The sequence below is a fragment of the Geospiza fortis genome, unplaced genomic scaffold (assembly GCF_000277835.1).
Source record: "Geospiza fortis unplaced genomic scaffold, GeoFor_1.0 scaffold112, whole genome shotgun sequence".
NCBI lineage: Eukaryota > Metazoa > Chordata > Aves > Passeriformes > Thraupidae > Geospiza > Geospiza fortis.
This window is the reverse complement of record NW_005054298.1, coordinates 19,409,834-19,426,797: the sequence shown is the minus strand read 5'-3', so window position 1 is coordinate 19,426,797 and position 16,964 is coordinate 19,409,834. Positions and strand designations below refer to the sequence as shown.

General features: G+C 35.8%; 1 protein-coding gene across 1 annotated transcript in view; it reads left to right on the top strand.

The window, feature by feature from the left end:
• Positions 1–16,964, top strand: part of OLA1 (Obg like ATPase 1) — a 118,198-nt gene that overhangs the window by 69,825 nt on the left and 31,409 nt on the right. The window contains exons 7-8 of the mRNA XM_014307206.2: positions 11,739–11,819; positions 12,096–12,193. Coding sequence (XP_014162681.2) covers positions 11,739–11,819; positions 12,096–12,193 — 179 coding nt within the window. The remainder of the gene's footprint in view (positions 1–11,738; positions 11,820–12,095; positions 12,194–16,964) is intronic.

The window sequence follows — 16,964 nt, the reverse complement described above, 5'->3', positions numbered from 1 at the left end:
TGATGTTGATATTAGTATTCCTGTAGCCAGCAAGTGAATGTATTTTTTTGCGATTGCACTTTGTGTCTTTTAGTGCCTGTTAAATGAAGACTGCTAGTTGAAATTAATTTTAGAATGTTGTTGTGGAAAGCTGCTTAAATGAGCTCAATTATCACAGGGTAGTAGTGATGTTTCTTGGTAAATTAGTAATGTATAATAATTACCAACTTCATAGTATATTTTTTGCAAATTGATGTTTTACTGCTACTTGTCTTTTGAGTCCCCTATACTTTGCCAGTAGTCATTCATTTTTCATTGTCATTAATATTCTGTAAATATTTCAGGTGGTATATAAAATGCATTCTCTAATTATTGCAGCAGTTTATCAATGTGGAAATAGATTATTTATGTCTAGCAGGTAATATTAAGAAGATAACTGTTTTCTCAGATGGATTTTTTGATAGCAAGTAGTAAGAAAAACATGGTTATATTGGTGCTGCCAGGTTAATTCATCAATATTGAAGTGCAGTGAAATTTGTTGACCCTGCCTAGTGTCTGGAAACAGGAGCTGAAAGCGAGCATCCCCCTCCAAAATATTCTGCTCCATGATGCAGTGTTAAAAAGCACTTCTGTGGTAGCTTCTGTTGGTGAAGAACTAGTCTTCATCTGGCATGAAAACTAGCATGTTTTATTTCTTGATTCATCTAGGCCAGAAAAAATAGCTATTGTTAGAGGATTTAAAGGCTTTATGTAAGCCCAGAGAGAGAGAACCTTCATTTATGAACCTTCATTTCAGGTCTTATCTGTCATGTGAACCCAGCCCTGAGTACATGTGGGCAGCGATTTTTATCTTTCACAAAAGGTTTCATATGCTTAGACGAACAGTGCAGTTTATGCCTGCGGTTTCAAATAGCATCCACACAGTATTTCACCTTTTAATTCATGTTAAAGAAAGGGGCAAGCAAAAATCCTGTCCATAGCGAATTCAAAGTTCATCCTAAAGCTAAATTTCACATTGGTATGACAGGATGAAAATGAGGAGTGCTGTGATGCTGTTCTGCCCAGCCTTGAGCTCTTCTCACTCACTTTGTTGTGTGGCTGTCTTTGGAAACAGCTTTGCTCAACTCCTTGTGATGGTACATTCCTATCTAGTTTTTGAGTGTACCTCTGTGGATGCTTTGAGGATTTTATATCACAATGTATGTTCTTCGTGTGTGAAGGAAGAAGTTGGCACTTTTGTGATTACAAAGAATCATAACTGAAGTGTGTTTAAAATAGAATTTGTAATAGTGATTGGGTAACTTAATGGGTGGTAGGTACAGTTATGGTTGTATGGCAAGAGTTGTTCTTAGTCATTTTTTAACTTCAGGAAGTTGGTATGTCTTTGAAAACAGAAAATATCAGATTATCCTCAAATTAAAGGAGACAGTAAATAAAAAACTTCAAATCTAGAAATTCAAATTAGATTAATTAAAGAAAAATTTCAAATCTTTATTATTAATCTTTTTTACCCAGCTTCAGTTTGTCATCCATTTCATTGCCTCTTTCTTCAGTCTCCTTACTATTACTTCATCTGTAGTTCACCTGTCAAAATGACTTTTTCACCTTGTATTTGTAACATACACTTCCTGTTATTTGTTGTGTTTCCTTAATCCTGTTTTTATGAACACATGCACAGAAAAGATCAGATTCTTGACGTCCTGTTGCTCTGCCAGTTCTGTTCCCAAGAACAGCTGTTACACATGATCAGTCTCAGCTGAGTTTGTCAGCAACAATAGAGGTTTCAAAGGCGTGAAATTCCTTTGTTTCATGGGAAGGGGTGGCTGAACAGAGTAGGGAGGCACAAATTAATGCTTCCCTTGAGACAAAGGCTGCATGGAGGAACTATAGTCACTAGGGAATCTCTTCAAGGAAGTGTGGGGCATAATGCCTCTGAATCTTGCTGATCTTGGACCTTCTTGCATCTCTTCCCTGTGACTTGTATGCTTGAATTGTAATGGATATACACTAGACTTCATAAAATGGACTTTTTTAATGGTGAAGGCTTGTGAAAGCTCCTTTCTTCTCGTGGTAAATCAATGCTTAGGTCCAGTTGTGCAGCTTCTAGAAGCAGGTTTGTGTAGCTGTAAGACTGTAACAGCAGCTCTTGGGCATTTCTGGCCACTACTGAGCTTTAGATGTTCATCTGCTGGGTTGGGAGACATTCCTGTACAGTTTGCTTTGCCTCTTTTCCTTTCATGTTTTGGCTTGCACACAAGGCCTGTGGTTGCATTACATATAATATACTATAGTACAGTATAGCAGGATTGATTATGCAGTAAATGATTACAGGGAAACCGTGTGGGATTAGTGCAAAAAAGCCATTAAAGATGATTCCACCTTCCTAAAGTGGTAGCCAGATGTTAGGAGTATACTTTGGCAGTTTGGTCAGTCTGCACTTCGCCAGTCCATTGCACTCTGCATTTAGCTTGTCTGTCACAGGCAGAGTTTCCTGTCCAGCACAATTTGCAATGTCTCCATGTCCTTGCAGCTACTGTTCAAGGCTTGCTTTTTTTAGTGCAAAAAAAAAAAAAAATGAAGAGACAGTATGGCCTGAAATGAGTACTTTTTTCCAAATAGGTTGTCTTCAAAAAAATAGAGGATGGGACAGGACTGGGAGAGAACTTCTCAGGATTTGCGTTTTAAAATTATTTGCCAATATAATACACAGCCATTGCTAATATTCTGTTCTTAGCAATATTCTTCTTCTCTAGCAGAGATGTGGAACAAACAGCTCTTGTCTGTGCACCAAGTGTTCCCAGTCATTTTTCCTTTCAGGAAAACCAGGAGGTTATGAAGGAAACAGCTTGGTATTCATAGATTGTTTGGGTTGTGTTTTTAAGCACTATGTTAAAATTTTAGTGTCTCTCTTTTTTATTGTTTTCTTTCCCCCATTCCTTTTGGAACAATTCAAGGTGAAGATGCTTGAGAATGTCTCAAGAATTTCAACTGGTTGAGAGTTATAGAAGTCATTTGTCTCATTTTATAAATATGAATTGTCTGCTTTAGAAAATTTGCTTTATCAGTAAGCCACCACAATTGTAACTTGGTAGTCTGAAATCTCCAAAAGGTTTAGGAGGAAAAAAATAAAAAATTTACAGTGTATATCAGTCAGCAGGACTTAAATCTAAGATTTGTATTTGATTGCCTGCATTTTGCATGGTGTTATAACTTGTTAATTATCATTTTTCCTCTGTCAAAACCTACATTGCCTACAGGTGGTAAATTCACCTTTGTGGAGTGACGTGGCTTGGCAGTTGAATAATGTTAACTGTTTGTCCCGTCTCTCAGAAAATTGATTTCTCAGTCCCCTGTCAGCAGAAATAAAGTAGCTGACTGTTGTTAAGGGGCTATCAATGAAACAATTTTCAAGTTCTACTTAAAAATCAGTGGCACAATATGATCCAAGATCACCAACATGTAATGTTGACATAAGCTTGGAATAGCTTCCTTTACACATGTATTGTCTGTTTTGCAAGTATTCCCACAACCTTCTCAGAAATGTCTGTTTACTGTTACTAAGGGTAGTCTTTCAGACTTTATATACCTTTAAATATTACTTTGGCTATAACCTTCTAAAGAGATATTATAGAATAAAAATACTCCTGTTATTTGCATGTATTAAAACAGTGCAAATATAATTTCAGAAAGCAGTCAGAGTACTTTTGATTTTATATTTTAAATCTGTCTGGTGCTGGTATATGCAGAGACGTGAGATAGATATTGAGTTAAACTTTATTATTAGCTTATTATTGATCTGTCATTTTGGATAGTAGGTGATTTCAAAGTAAAATTCAAATATATATGACTCTATAAATCAGAATGTACAAATGATAAAATTAATCTTAAAAAATATATTTTAATTGGTGGGATTTTTCAGTCCTGGAGACAAGTCTCTAAGTTAATACCATTTAATACAGTGGAGTGAACATTATTTCAGGATTTTCTTCCAATGTCCTCCCAGCCTAATTCAGTTCTAGTCCTCAGAAATTGATAGCTCTGCAACAGATAGCTGCTTCCTTGAGCCCTTTGTTGGTGCCCAGTCTTGAATTGCAGCACAGAAGAATTCTTATGTTAACAGTATTGAGATCTATATATCTGAATACAAGGGTATTGTTTATAGTTGAGCCGATGCAGATTATTGATGCTAGTGATATGAAGACACAATCTTTAGGTCAGAATCAGTGTGCACAGTGTTTGACCTTCCAATTTTCTGTTGAAAAGTGGCTTCTACAGTAGGTCAGGATCAGCATTCGCTGGATTTGAACTTCCAGGGTTGGGTTGAATGGGATGCTTTCACCAGTCTCCATTGTAAAGTCTGTCATTTAAAAAATAAGATTAGTTTATCAAATCAAGCACCTTTTTTAACAGGAAAAGCAATTGCAGTTATGGAAAGAGCAGTTAGAGACTTCTTTTTTGTGTGATGGTAGGAGAACCACCTAGTGCATATTCAGCTTAAAAGAAAGGCATCAAGCCTTGTTTTGTTACTGTGGTGGACAATGACCTAATAATGAACACTTACACTCTGCCTATGGTCACTGTATTTGTCAGCATATATGTACTATGAAGAGTAAAGCAAAATCTTCCTAATGCTGGTTTAACTAGCTTTAATCCCTTCCATTCTCCTCCCTTACATTTTAATGTCTTGGTCCTGTCCTGAGAAAGTAGTAACTGTTTGAAAGATGTTCTTTTGTTCATCATTTGTTGTTAAAATCACCAGTATGGTATGGGGGATACTTCACATACAGCAGAGAGCTGGTAGATTCAGTTTGTTCTTATTATCAATATATACTGCATGAAAACCTTTCCCTCCTGCAATATTCTGATGAATGGGATGTGCCAAGCAGAATTTGCTGACCTCTTGCTGCAAGCACTTGCCAGAGTTCTCACGGATGGATGAACTCTTATTTCCTCTAACTGATGATGTCAGTTGGGAATGTTCACCTTTCTTTCATTCCAAGTTGAAGATAAATACAGTCATGAATTGTATAAATTTTTTTTTTGCCAGTTTCTTTGGTCTCCTTGTGTGAGGAGAGTTTGAGAGGCCAGTTTGTTCCACAGGAGAGGGAAAGAAAGGAGCAGTGTACACATGCACTGTTGACATGCTCTCTGCTGATGGCTTTTACAATTGCTAACTTAAATCATAGGGAATCGAGAAAATATTTATATTCTTAATGCATATAATTATGCCTAAAATCTTGAGTGGACCATTTACTGTGCTTAATGTGGTATTTAGAGAAAATTAAAGTTCATTCTGGAGAACATTTTGAATGTAGCACGGCAGATGTTTGTGAATTGATTGGTAGTAAAGCCTGACTTAAAAATACATAATGTGTAAACACATGTTTGGATTTTTTTTGGTATTATCAGTAGAGAAAGAGAAGTCAGTGCTTAAATATTTTCTGTCAAGGCTGATATTTCCTGTATAGATTTGACAAGTAGCTTAAAGTAATTAATTTTGTAAATCATGCCTCCCTTGATATGTCTAGATCCAAGTAAGTTTAAAAGTGTATGTGTATATGCCAAAATAACACTATATAAAAATAACTGTATTCTGAAAAAGACACCTTTTTCATTTGGCTTAATTCGCACAAATCTACAACAAATGCATTCACACGTGGATTTATTTGAAAATTTTTGTGGATTGGCTAATGCAACAAGGAAAGTTTAGTGAAACTCTTCAGAAAGATATTTCATTTTACTTTTCAGTGCAATTTCCCTGTTCTGAATTTCTGAACTGCTGGAAATAATCACTTGTAGATGGACTGCATTCTTTATTCTTGCTTGCTTTTTTCTTTAAGAAGCGACATGTGACTGAGTTGTTTTATGTTTAATGCTGTAGAGCCCACAAGGATGACCCACACAGGAGAATTTTGGGCTTATTAACAGGAATTACATTGCTTGGAATGCCTCTAGGATGTTTTGGGTGAAACGTCCTTGTTGTGGTTCATAAACATTATTGGCATGTAGTTCTAAGTAAATCTTATATCATGTACAGCTTGTACTGGCTCTGTGAGAAGGCATTAAATAGAAGGAAGGATAATACACTTGTCCTAAATCCATTACTTGGCCCATTGTATTTTTATTAAAGTCAGTGAGCAAGGGAATTGTAAGAGATTAGACATTGTTTTGTACCACAGAGGAGCTCATTGTCACTCCAGTTGGTGCAGTACCTGGCTTGTTCTCTTTCCTGCACCCAGCTGCTACAGCTTATTTTAAGCACTTACCACAATGAAAAAAACATCATCTAGCCTTTTCTTTAAACTGTCAAATTTGTCTTAATTGTCTTTTAAAATACCATTGTTTTTAAGTAATGTTTTAAGAATAAATTCTTACCGTGTCACTTCATCCTCAATCTTCTAAATTGCCCCAAAACCTCCAGGAAGAGCAGACAGCTGAGGCTCTGCTCAAGAGAAGTGAAAAGATTTCCAAGTAAAGCTGTGAATAGAAGGAATGTGGGCTCAGTGCACTCCATCCACCTCATGTGTACTCAGTAAACTGCTCTTGGTGCAGCACACTGAAACTAGCTATGAGTACCTCAAATAGCATTGTTCTCTATCTGTATCTGAAAAACCATTTTGAAATTTTGAAGGCCAGGTGGAATAATTATTACCTGGTTTGATCCCTCGCATATCCCAACTTAATTCTTACAACTGTGGTTAAAATGGAATGTATCTCTTACCGGAATAATTAACCTTTATTAAAGTATTTTCTGGCTAGAGTTAAATTACTTCAACTTGTATTAGCTATGCCAGTAATTAATTATCTTTACTGTTTAGAAATAAGAGACAATTTTAGTCTGTAATTGTCAGGCTTTAGCAGTCATTTGATTTCTCTATGCTAGTGTGAAAAACCCTGCATATGTGAGATTTTTGGTTTTTTTATATATATGTATATATATATACACATATAATATGCAATAAGAATAAAAGCATAGAATTTAAGAACACCAAATCTTCATGCATAAGCACATTCTCAAAACCTCTGTTTTTTCTCCAGTTTTTAATTATTTCAGCAGAGATAAGTGTAAAATTATTCCTGTTGGATACTAGGCTATTTATATACTCCAGGACTGCATTAGTGTTCTAGTTACAGTACAGTTCATTTGCTTGTGACCCTCCAGGCTTCTCAGTCACTCTTGCAGGAGGAAGTCCTGCGTTGGTAAATACTGTATCCACCCTCCCTTTGCCTCTGCTCAGCAGTGTATGAACTTCAGGGTTTTGTATTCAAAAGCATGGTTTGCTTTTTTAGAGTTGTGGGGCAGTTCTGGTCCCTACATAGGTTCCCAGTGTTTGTAAGTTACTGTTCCCAGAATGTGTGTGTCATTAACATGGCCTTTTTTGGCTGTTGAAAGATGGTAACCAGGGAAAGGCAAAGAGTTTGTTTGGAGCGCCATCAGAAACACACACATTGGGGTTTTTATTTACAGGTGTATTCTGAGACCTACTAGGTAGGTGGTGTTGACTCCATTTAGTATATGCAGTGATTTATTAAAGAAATAATTCTGTCACTGAGCCAGATTCTTTAGGGAAGTCAGAATAGGTTATTTGTACACTACCACCTTCATTACTGATATGCAAAGGTGTTGGACTTTGGAATGATTGAGAGGAGCTAACTAAGAGCTACAGATAATGTTAATGTTTTAGGTACTCCTTGTAGCTTTTCCTAGCAGCAGAGAAGTATAAATAATAGAATTTTAGACAGTTGAAACATTTTAATAAAAAGTATCTAAGTGCTTTTGGAGTACAGGGAGATGGTAGGTTTTTACATCTTAGAAGTTTTGAAGGGAATGAATAAGATACTGAAAAACACTGCATATGTCCCTTGGTGGAGGGAAAAACCTTACTGTACTCACAGTTACTCTGTAGTAGTGGAGACTTTTGCACTGCCTGCAGGATCACAGGGAATTCACTTGCACTTTGAAGTGTGAAGTGATAATCCTCACAACTGCTTATTTCTTTATTAAATTTACGGAAGTTAATTACATGCCCTGGTAATTTACAACAAAAAAATCACAATTCTCTGATGCCAAGTAGGCAAGTGAGTTTCCAAGCTTCAGTTTAGTCCCTCATGCTGTAAGAAGAATTTGGCATTGGCACACATTATTACTATCATTCATCCAGAAAGTCTATTAATGTATGCACATTTTTCTACACAGTAATGTTTCATGAGTAGGTCTTGGTAAATCTGCTATATGCAGTTTACATGTATTTCATTATTTTATACTGCTGGACTTACTGTTAATGTCCTGCTTAGCATTTGTGGGTTGAGTACTTGTGGTCTTTGGAAAATGGAGTGCAGGACATAATTAAAATAACTGTATTTCATATGGCTAAATATACTGAGTATTTGTAAGTGCTAAATATATTGCCATGCATATAGTCAGAAATGAACTGATTTTACAAACAGTGATATTTGATATTCATTAAGTTTGCTGCATTTCATACGCCTTGACAACTGTAAGGAAATTGGAATTTGGAGGTATTTTTGGTGTCTTTCTGAATGGCTCTTGTTACAATGTTGCTAGCTAGAAAACAAGAGTACCACTCTCATCAAAGGCGGCAAAATGGATCATTCTGCTGGTGACAGATTGACCTCTAAGCATACAATTGGGGATGCCAGATCTAATAAAACAAAGTGGATCATTGCTCTGTATTCTGTTATTAAGCATCTCAAAGTTAACTTGAGTAGTGATTAAGTGTCTTTAAATTACTAGTACAGTGATAGAGAAGATAAAAAGATCAGGTTGTACTCTTTCACCAGTCCTAAATAGAAGCAAATAATTAAAAATGGTGCTGCATGAGAAATAACCCAAAAATGTGCTATTTGTATGTTTGTTGAGAGTATTGGGGCAGCTGAGTTAAAAAGAAATACATAGAAATATGTGCCTTTCTTCATGTTGCCATTTGTATTTAACAATTTCTTGTTAAGGAGTTAAGTCCCATTTCAATGGAACACCACCACTGATGCAGGGGAATCACCCTTTTTTGAGTTTCTGGACTGTCTACTTACATTCTGCATGGTGTGACTGCTGCCCATATAGTCCATGAGAGAACTTCTTTGTGTCTCACTGCTTCATCAGCTTCATCCAAAAATGCTGCATTTGCTTACAAGTTTCCATCCTTTTGCCTACAGAACGTTTTCCAATACTTTGCCAGCCTCCCTGCGAAACCAAAATAAAATTGCACGTAGATGGTTGTTAGTTGTCCTCAGCATACTCAGCTGTAGATCTGCCTTACCTGTGGAAATTGTCCATGTAATCACTCCTTTAGAACAGCAGTTGCAAACAGCTTTAAGTCAGGTGCATAAACGGGAAATTAATAAAATTAGGTCAGTGCCAAAATGGATTTAGACTGTGTGTCACTGTAAGTAGCAAATGAATGTGGGAGAGGTTTTGATTGGCAGTTCTGTGGTTAGACATGCTTTAGAAAGGCCAAACTTTATTTGCTGTGTTGATACTTGAAATTTTGTGGAGCTTCTGTTTTACCTAGCTCCCCTTACAGTGTGATTACAAAACATTTCATTTCTGCTTAAGCAGAAACTTAAAGGTTTGGCTCCGGTGACTTCTGCTATGGTGGTTTTTTTTGTGTCAGTTTTTTATTGACTCCAGTTTATATGTAGCAATGCATTGCTGTTGTGGGAGAAACTGTAACGCTGAAAGTCATGTGGTAGGTGCCTACGGAACTAGTTCAAAATCCAAAATAGTGTGTAACCAGAATTCCTTCACTGCTGAACGGGAGTCTTGGTGGTTGTGTTGATTTTTATATATATCTATTTAAAGAGAAGCTGAGGATAAATATCTTAAGTGAAAAGTACTTACCGGTAGAATTGCTTTCCTTATCTTGTTTATACAGATTAATTAAAAAAATAAAAAGCACATAGGGTTAAAGATAAGATGGTGCCAGTGTTTTCTTCTTTATGTGTAATCTTGTTGCATGTCTCTACATAAGCTGTTCTGGCCACTCATCATAGTAACCAGCTGGGCCATTTCACCTGCTGGAGCCATTAAAGAGGACTCTCTCCCCCTAGATTAATCCCCTCCGACATTAGTTTTTTGCTCTGACAACTGGAGCAGGCATTCAGAATTTGCAGGTGGCCAGTGTGACGCACATAATTGCCTACAATTTTAGGCAATGAATAAAAATGGTCTACATTACTTGTCAAAGGTTGTATATGCAGTGCCAAGTGAGATCTATGGGAAGCCTTTTAGGGTTTAAAGAACAGTTAATAGCAAAGCTGCACAGTGCTTTTTTAATCATAATGCATTTGTAATATAGCACTTTGATCTTCTCCTTGTAGGAAATGGTGTTATATTAGCCACTTTTAAACATTTATGAGTGAAATTCAGTTATAGGAGAGTAAAAGTGATTATTCTTAGGCAGAACATGTTAGATTTCATTAAAAGTTTTAGCTTGCCCCTTCCTTGTTAAAATCTGTGGGGAGTCCTGTTCCTGGAGGGTTTCAAATCAGGATCTGAAGATTTAGAAGAGCTTTTTTTTTTCCCTCCACTAACGCTACTGCAAGACTAGAAAAGACGGTAGTAAATACTGATGTTATTTGTGATTGTTTATAAATGTACTTCAACAGCATAGCATTAAGTACAAAAAATGTTGTGTGCTCAACAGTTCAGGGAATGTTTCCTTGTATTTTAAAGATCTTAATGCTCAGTTGCATCAATTTCAGCTTAAAAAAATGCATTATTTAAAGCATGATCATAAATTATCTACAACAAAAAATAGGCGACTCTAAAATGTACTACTCCTAGAAGAGCAGAGTTTGACCTTTCAGACCCAAGAGCCTTTTATTAACACCTGCCTGTAAGGAAAACCGTGCCACACGCAGCTTTCGGATTCACGACCACAAAACTGATGAGGAAAGGCTTGAAGGGTTCAGTTTGTGTCACTTGCTGTTTGCCGTTTCCATTTCACAGATGATTAATCTTTCTGTGAAGAAAGGCCAGAGAAACAAAGCACATTGGGCTCTTCCTGCAGTTACTCCTTCTGAATGCACACTAGCTTGCTAACTAAAAGGCCTTTAGATTTCCTGCCGAGAGAGATGTTCTGAAAGTGAATGCAGCTGGTTGGAGGTCACCAGTGCAAGGCTCTTGCCATTGTGTAATGGAGGCTTTGGCAGGTTTCATTTTGGGGGGGGGAGGGAGAAGGTGTTGGCAAAAAATTAATGCAGAATAAAAAGGGCTTTGGCCGTTTGAATTAATTTCTTGAGGGTGGATCATCAATAATAGGCTCCGTTTCTTTTGCTCACAATTTAAAAAAAAAAATTTTTTTTGCTGTGTTTTGTCCCACCCATTCCCTTTTCTTAATGGCCTGTTTATATTGTACGTGGTCTCTCCCACTGGATGCTGAAATGTTGCGTCTTACTGAGTTTGAAATGCAATCTAAAATGTACTGATTTTTACATATATTTTATGAGCTCTGCTGATGTTCTTGGTGACAAGAGATGATACTTGAGTCTTGTGTATTTAACTTTCTAATTGTAGGATTTGGATGACTTTAATAATCCATATTGCTCTTTAGCGACTTTGAAAGCAGCAATTTCTGTTTTTCTGGGAGAGTAAACATTTGTTTATAAAAGGTATTAGCTAATTTTTCATTTGTGTGTATGTTTTGAATCTTAATGGATACACGCCTTGTTTATGGAAGAGAATAGTCTTGATATCCAGCTGAGTTTTTGACTTTGGGTTTTTTTTTGATCTTGCGTAGGACGTAATGTGCAAAATCAAGACATGGGTAATAGATGAAAAGAAAGCTGTCCGCTTCTATCATGATTGGAATGACAAAGAGGTAGGCTTTAAATATTACTCCATGAATTGACTTCTAATTTTGCTACCTGTTACTGGTTCTTTTAAAAGTTGTTGGTTTTGGGGTTTTTTTTAGATTTCATATTCATAGTTTATTGAATGTTGAATGTATTAGCTGAATTTATACTTATCTGTGATTTATGTATTACACTTGCATTCTGTAGCCTTCTCAGACATGCCATGAAGAAAATGATCATAAAATTCATTGAAGTTGATTTAAACTGTTTTTAAAATTCTCTCCCTCTATTCTCACTTCCAGATTGATGTTTTGAACAAACATCTGTTTTTTACTTCAAAACCGATGATCTACTTGGTTAATCTGTCTGAAAAAGACTACATTAGAAAGAAAAACAAGTGGTGAGTGTACAGGTTAAATGTCTAAACTTATATTTCTGTTTCACATTTTTCAATGGTCAATAATTCCTTGCACATTTACATCACCAAGGATATTAGTTAAAATAGCTATATGAACTAATCTTGCACTTCTGTTACTTGTTATGCTCCCACTGACATGCTGCTTGAGTACAATGCATATGGTGAAACCTTGACTGAAACTGCAGAAAAGAATATGCTTTCCATCCTTACAATTCAACATGAAGCCATTAACGTTGAAGAAAACAGATTTGATTTAGAAGTACTAATTTAAATAAGCATGTGGCTTTATCATGTTCTATAATGCTGGTTGTCTGAACAGCATCTTTTTCATTCCAAAGGAATGAATTGAGTGCCAGAAGACTAAAGCTGTGTGAGTTGCACAGAAGTCTTTTGAACAAAATTGCACATTTTAGCGTTACTCTTCTGTTTGTAGTTGGGTGCCTGGCTTTCTTGCCACTTCTTGTGCCTTGCTTGTGGTTTACAGGCCTCTTTTGACGGGCTTTAATGCCATGAATAGCTCAGGCTTTAGTCAGGTGTTTCCGGCATCAGTGTTGTGACTCAGGTACATAATGTTTACAAAATCAATCTATCAGACATTCAGTGAAGTGGATGAAGATCCCATCCTAACATGGTAGACATAAGGTGGGAATCCACTGTTCGAAAGTACAGCATTTAGCATGTCATTGGAAGCTCTAGATGGCATAAATACTGCTCTGTGGAGGAGGGAACAGATTGGGTAGTAGGCATATGATGAAGGAAAATCTATAGCAGTGTGTTTAGATTAAAAAAAACCCAAACAAACAGCAAATATTTTCTTACAATTCAGAATTTTAAACACTGTACTTGTGAGATACTTTGAAGATGTATAAATGTATGTTTGTGAACAGATATATGCATGTAACTCATCCAAACAAATCAAAAGTATCTAAAGCGGAATATCTGCATTCTCCTAAAGTACACCCTCTGTTTCTCCCTGTACTTCATTAAGTACTTAGATGCACATGGTTTCAATTTTCCATTAAAAATTCTCATTTCCATATGATATCAAAGAGTGAGAAGGCTTTAAACTGAAAAATAAACATTCATAGACTGGAAGCCAAAACAATAATTAATGTCAGATGGTTAACTCCAATAAATCATTAGAATAAATTCTGTGAAATTACTGCAACTAAAACTGTCCTTTTGATACTCCAAGACATTTTGTGTTGGTACTAAAGAACAAAATTTAACGTATTTTAGTAGCAAACCCTCTCAGTCCCAAACACAGACTTCAGAATAGACTTCACAAGCAATATAATAACGTAAGCTCTTCATATTTGACCAAGTTTTATAATTTTAAATTATTTTTTTTCCTCTAAATAATTTTTGGGTATGACAATTTAAATATAAGAAGTGGTTCTACCCTAGGAAGTATTTAAGATCAGGGTAGTTGTATTTGCTCTGTTGTTGTAAGGTGATACTTTTTTCAAAGTAAAAATGCTATGGTTCTTCAGGCTTTCTGTAACAGTACAGATATGGAAGCTTATGTGCAAATGGATGAGTCAGTTTCCATGTCCCAGAAAGGATCCTCACACCTGTATTTGGCTGATTACAGGTAGAGCTCAGTGGCTCTAATTGTACAGTAAATACCATTGCCCAGACCCTAATGGCAGCCAGACTACTTAGGCGACGCCAGTCTGTGATTTAGCTGTCGCCAGTCACCCCGTGTTTTTTGTGAGACTGGTTGTGATGATGACATAGTTAAATCCAATTGAAAGCAAATCTTTGGATAAATTGCAATTTTTAATTTGTAAAAAATCAGATGTTTGAGTTGAGGAGTCATATAATGAAACAGTTTAACTGTTTCTATTACAATTAATGATTTAGTTTTTAAAAAGTATACCCAGATCTCATGGATGTGAGTGTAATTGTAGCTGAAAGATCAAAGCCTGGGTATCTGAGTGATGTTCCAGAAGAGAATTTACCACATAGCCATTTTCAGTACAGTTTCTGCCTCCTGCTGTTCCTATTTTCCCTCAAGCTAGCCATTGACTAGCCCCTGTGCATCCCTGCTCGTAAAAAATGATTGAGGAAGTATTTGTCATGTATTTATGAGTGGGAAACATTGTGTGATAGGGAAAGGCATCTACTAGAACCAGAAAGATTGCCATTTCCTTTCCTTCAGCTACTCTGCCACAGCCTTAAATCCTCGGTTTATGCAACATAGCTTTTATATTTAAGAGCAGAATAAATGTTTTCTATGAAGGATGCTAACTGTAGGCTTCTGTCATTTATGTGGTGCAAGCAGATGTAAATGATTAGAATATATTTTACTGTTAGATGCCACTTTCTGATTTTTGTTATTATTTTGAGGGGTAGGTATTCATATTTGAAATACAAGCCACGTTTAGTTGTAGTCATTCTTCTAAAAAAAGTTTATTTATTTCTGAGCTTAATTCATAATATAACAAGAGACTTTTTTCATAATATAAGAAGAGACTTTTTTCATCGGACTTTTGCAACTATCAAAGTGTTTAAAACAGTCAAGGAGAGAAGAGGCTTTTTTGATTTTGTGTGGAGAGGAGAACTGAAATTGTCTTTGTTTTACTTGGTCACTCTTTCAGAATTAATGAACATTTTAATTGTTAGTTAAAGCACACTTATATTTAGGTGCCAATGTGTCATTTTTCAATCCAAGGAAAGAATAAAACACTGTGAAAGATAGGACTATTGTGTGTTTGAGTAGGTGTATTGACCTTTTGAAAGATGTAAAAACTGGAATGGCTCCAAGCAGTTACTTGCTGGTTTTAACAATGTTGAATTAGTCATTCAGTTGATTTATGATTAAGACCTAGCCCCTGAAGAGAAGCTGACATGGCAGCTGTGTTAGTCGCACTTGTGTTATGATCAGATGACAGTAATCTTGATGTTTATGGGGGAATCCACTGAAACCATTCCTAATATGTACTGCTGTGCTCTAAATGAATATTTAAACTCTTTTAATAATTCCCAATTTTTTTAAACTGGATCTAGTACCTTAACCATGGTATACTGTATTAGAGTTTAACCATGAAAATATTCAAAATAGTAATAATAATAATTACCATTTTGAGTCCCAGGATTTCACATGAATCCAGGATATCTGATTTATCAGCCCTTCATCTAATTTAAGCCTTAAATTTTAGTCTTGCTATACAGCATGCATCTCTAGTGGCTCAGAGAATGGATTCCAATTATGGAATATATTGAACTAAATAATGAGTGGATATAGTGGACCATGCTTAGCATCATGTTTGGTTTGGTATTTTGGACTTACTTGCAGCAAGCACCAGAAATACTGGTGTGTGTTTAAGCTGCATATCTGATGACTCAATTTCTCTGGTCCAATAAAGTGAATTTCATCCTATGCCTAGACTGTAATTTAAAAAGCCACTTATGCTGCTAAAGATTTTCTAGTATTTCTAGCATTGTAACTAAATTGTCTGAGACTTAATTATGGATTTCTGAACATTGTTTTCTCTAATATAATTCAGACTTGTTGAATATCCAAATGTATGTTAACATAATTTTAAGGGGTTGTTTCTCCAAATGTTATGGTAGGCATTCTGTTAAAAATGTTGATCAGTGTTGATAGGATAGGAGACAGTATTTTGCTCCTGTGTATTTAGAAAAGTGACATATATGTCATAATAAATAAAATTTTGCCCATTAATTTTCATAGCATTTTCAGTGTTCTTAAGCTAGAAGAGGTATAATTAGGTCAGATGAAAGGTCCATCTTTTCTGGTATCATGTTTCTGACAGGCCACTAACAGATGTCCAGGGAAGATTATAGGAACAGATTAAGCAAACAGACTATGTGCATCCTGCTTCTTGCAATCTGTTATTGTAGAACTGACTGAGCCAGATATGATATACTTATGGTTAATACTTTTTGACTGATTTTTATTCTATAAATTTACCCATTCACCTTTTGAACTCAAGTATACTTTTTGGTATCCCAATATCCTGGAGCCGGGACTTCAACAGCTTAACTATGTGCTATATGTAGAAGTACTTCCTTATGCTTGTTCTGGATCTGCCACATCATAATTTCATTTGATGCTCCTTAGATCTTGTATTATGAGAATGAATAATCCTTTTCTATTCATCTTTTTCATATTGCTTCAGATGTTCCAAATATTTAAAAAAAAAATTGAGGGGGTAGGGAAATCTGACATGAAGAAAGAAATATCGAGGGTCAAGTAAAAGGAACACTCCATAGGTTTGAGTATGAACTAATCTCTTTCACTCGGTCTTTCACTTTTAAACTAGTTAGGAAACAAAATTATAAATGGAATTCTTTATTACCATTTATGGTAATTAATGGAGCCATGGAGTTCTTGGTTGTATTTCTGCAGGTATGGATGTTTAGGCAGTGACATTTTGTTCTAATAAATATATTTGAGAAATTAGTTGAAGGAATTTTAAAATCATAACTTGTAATGCCAAGGTGATGTTGAGATGTTCTCTTGACATAGCTGCTTAATGATTTTAAGGTTGTCTTCTATGCTGACAAATTTGGAAAAGAATATTTTTTAAAATATATTACAGTTCTTGTTCCTGCCTTACAACTGAAATGCTTTAAAAGAATATTAGGAGATGATTTATGTTATCTGGGTATAAGTAAAGTTTTGCACACACAAGTCGAGAAGTCAGATATTCAAAGCTAATCGGATTCAGAAGTTAGGCATCCTGTGCTACATCTTTACTGCCTGACTGAGAATATCTTACAG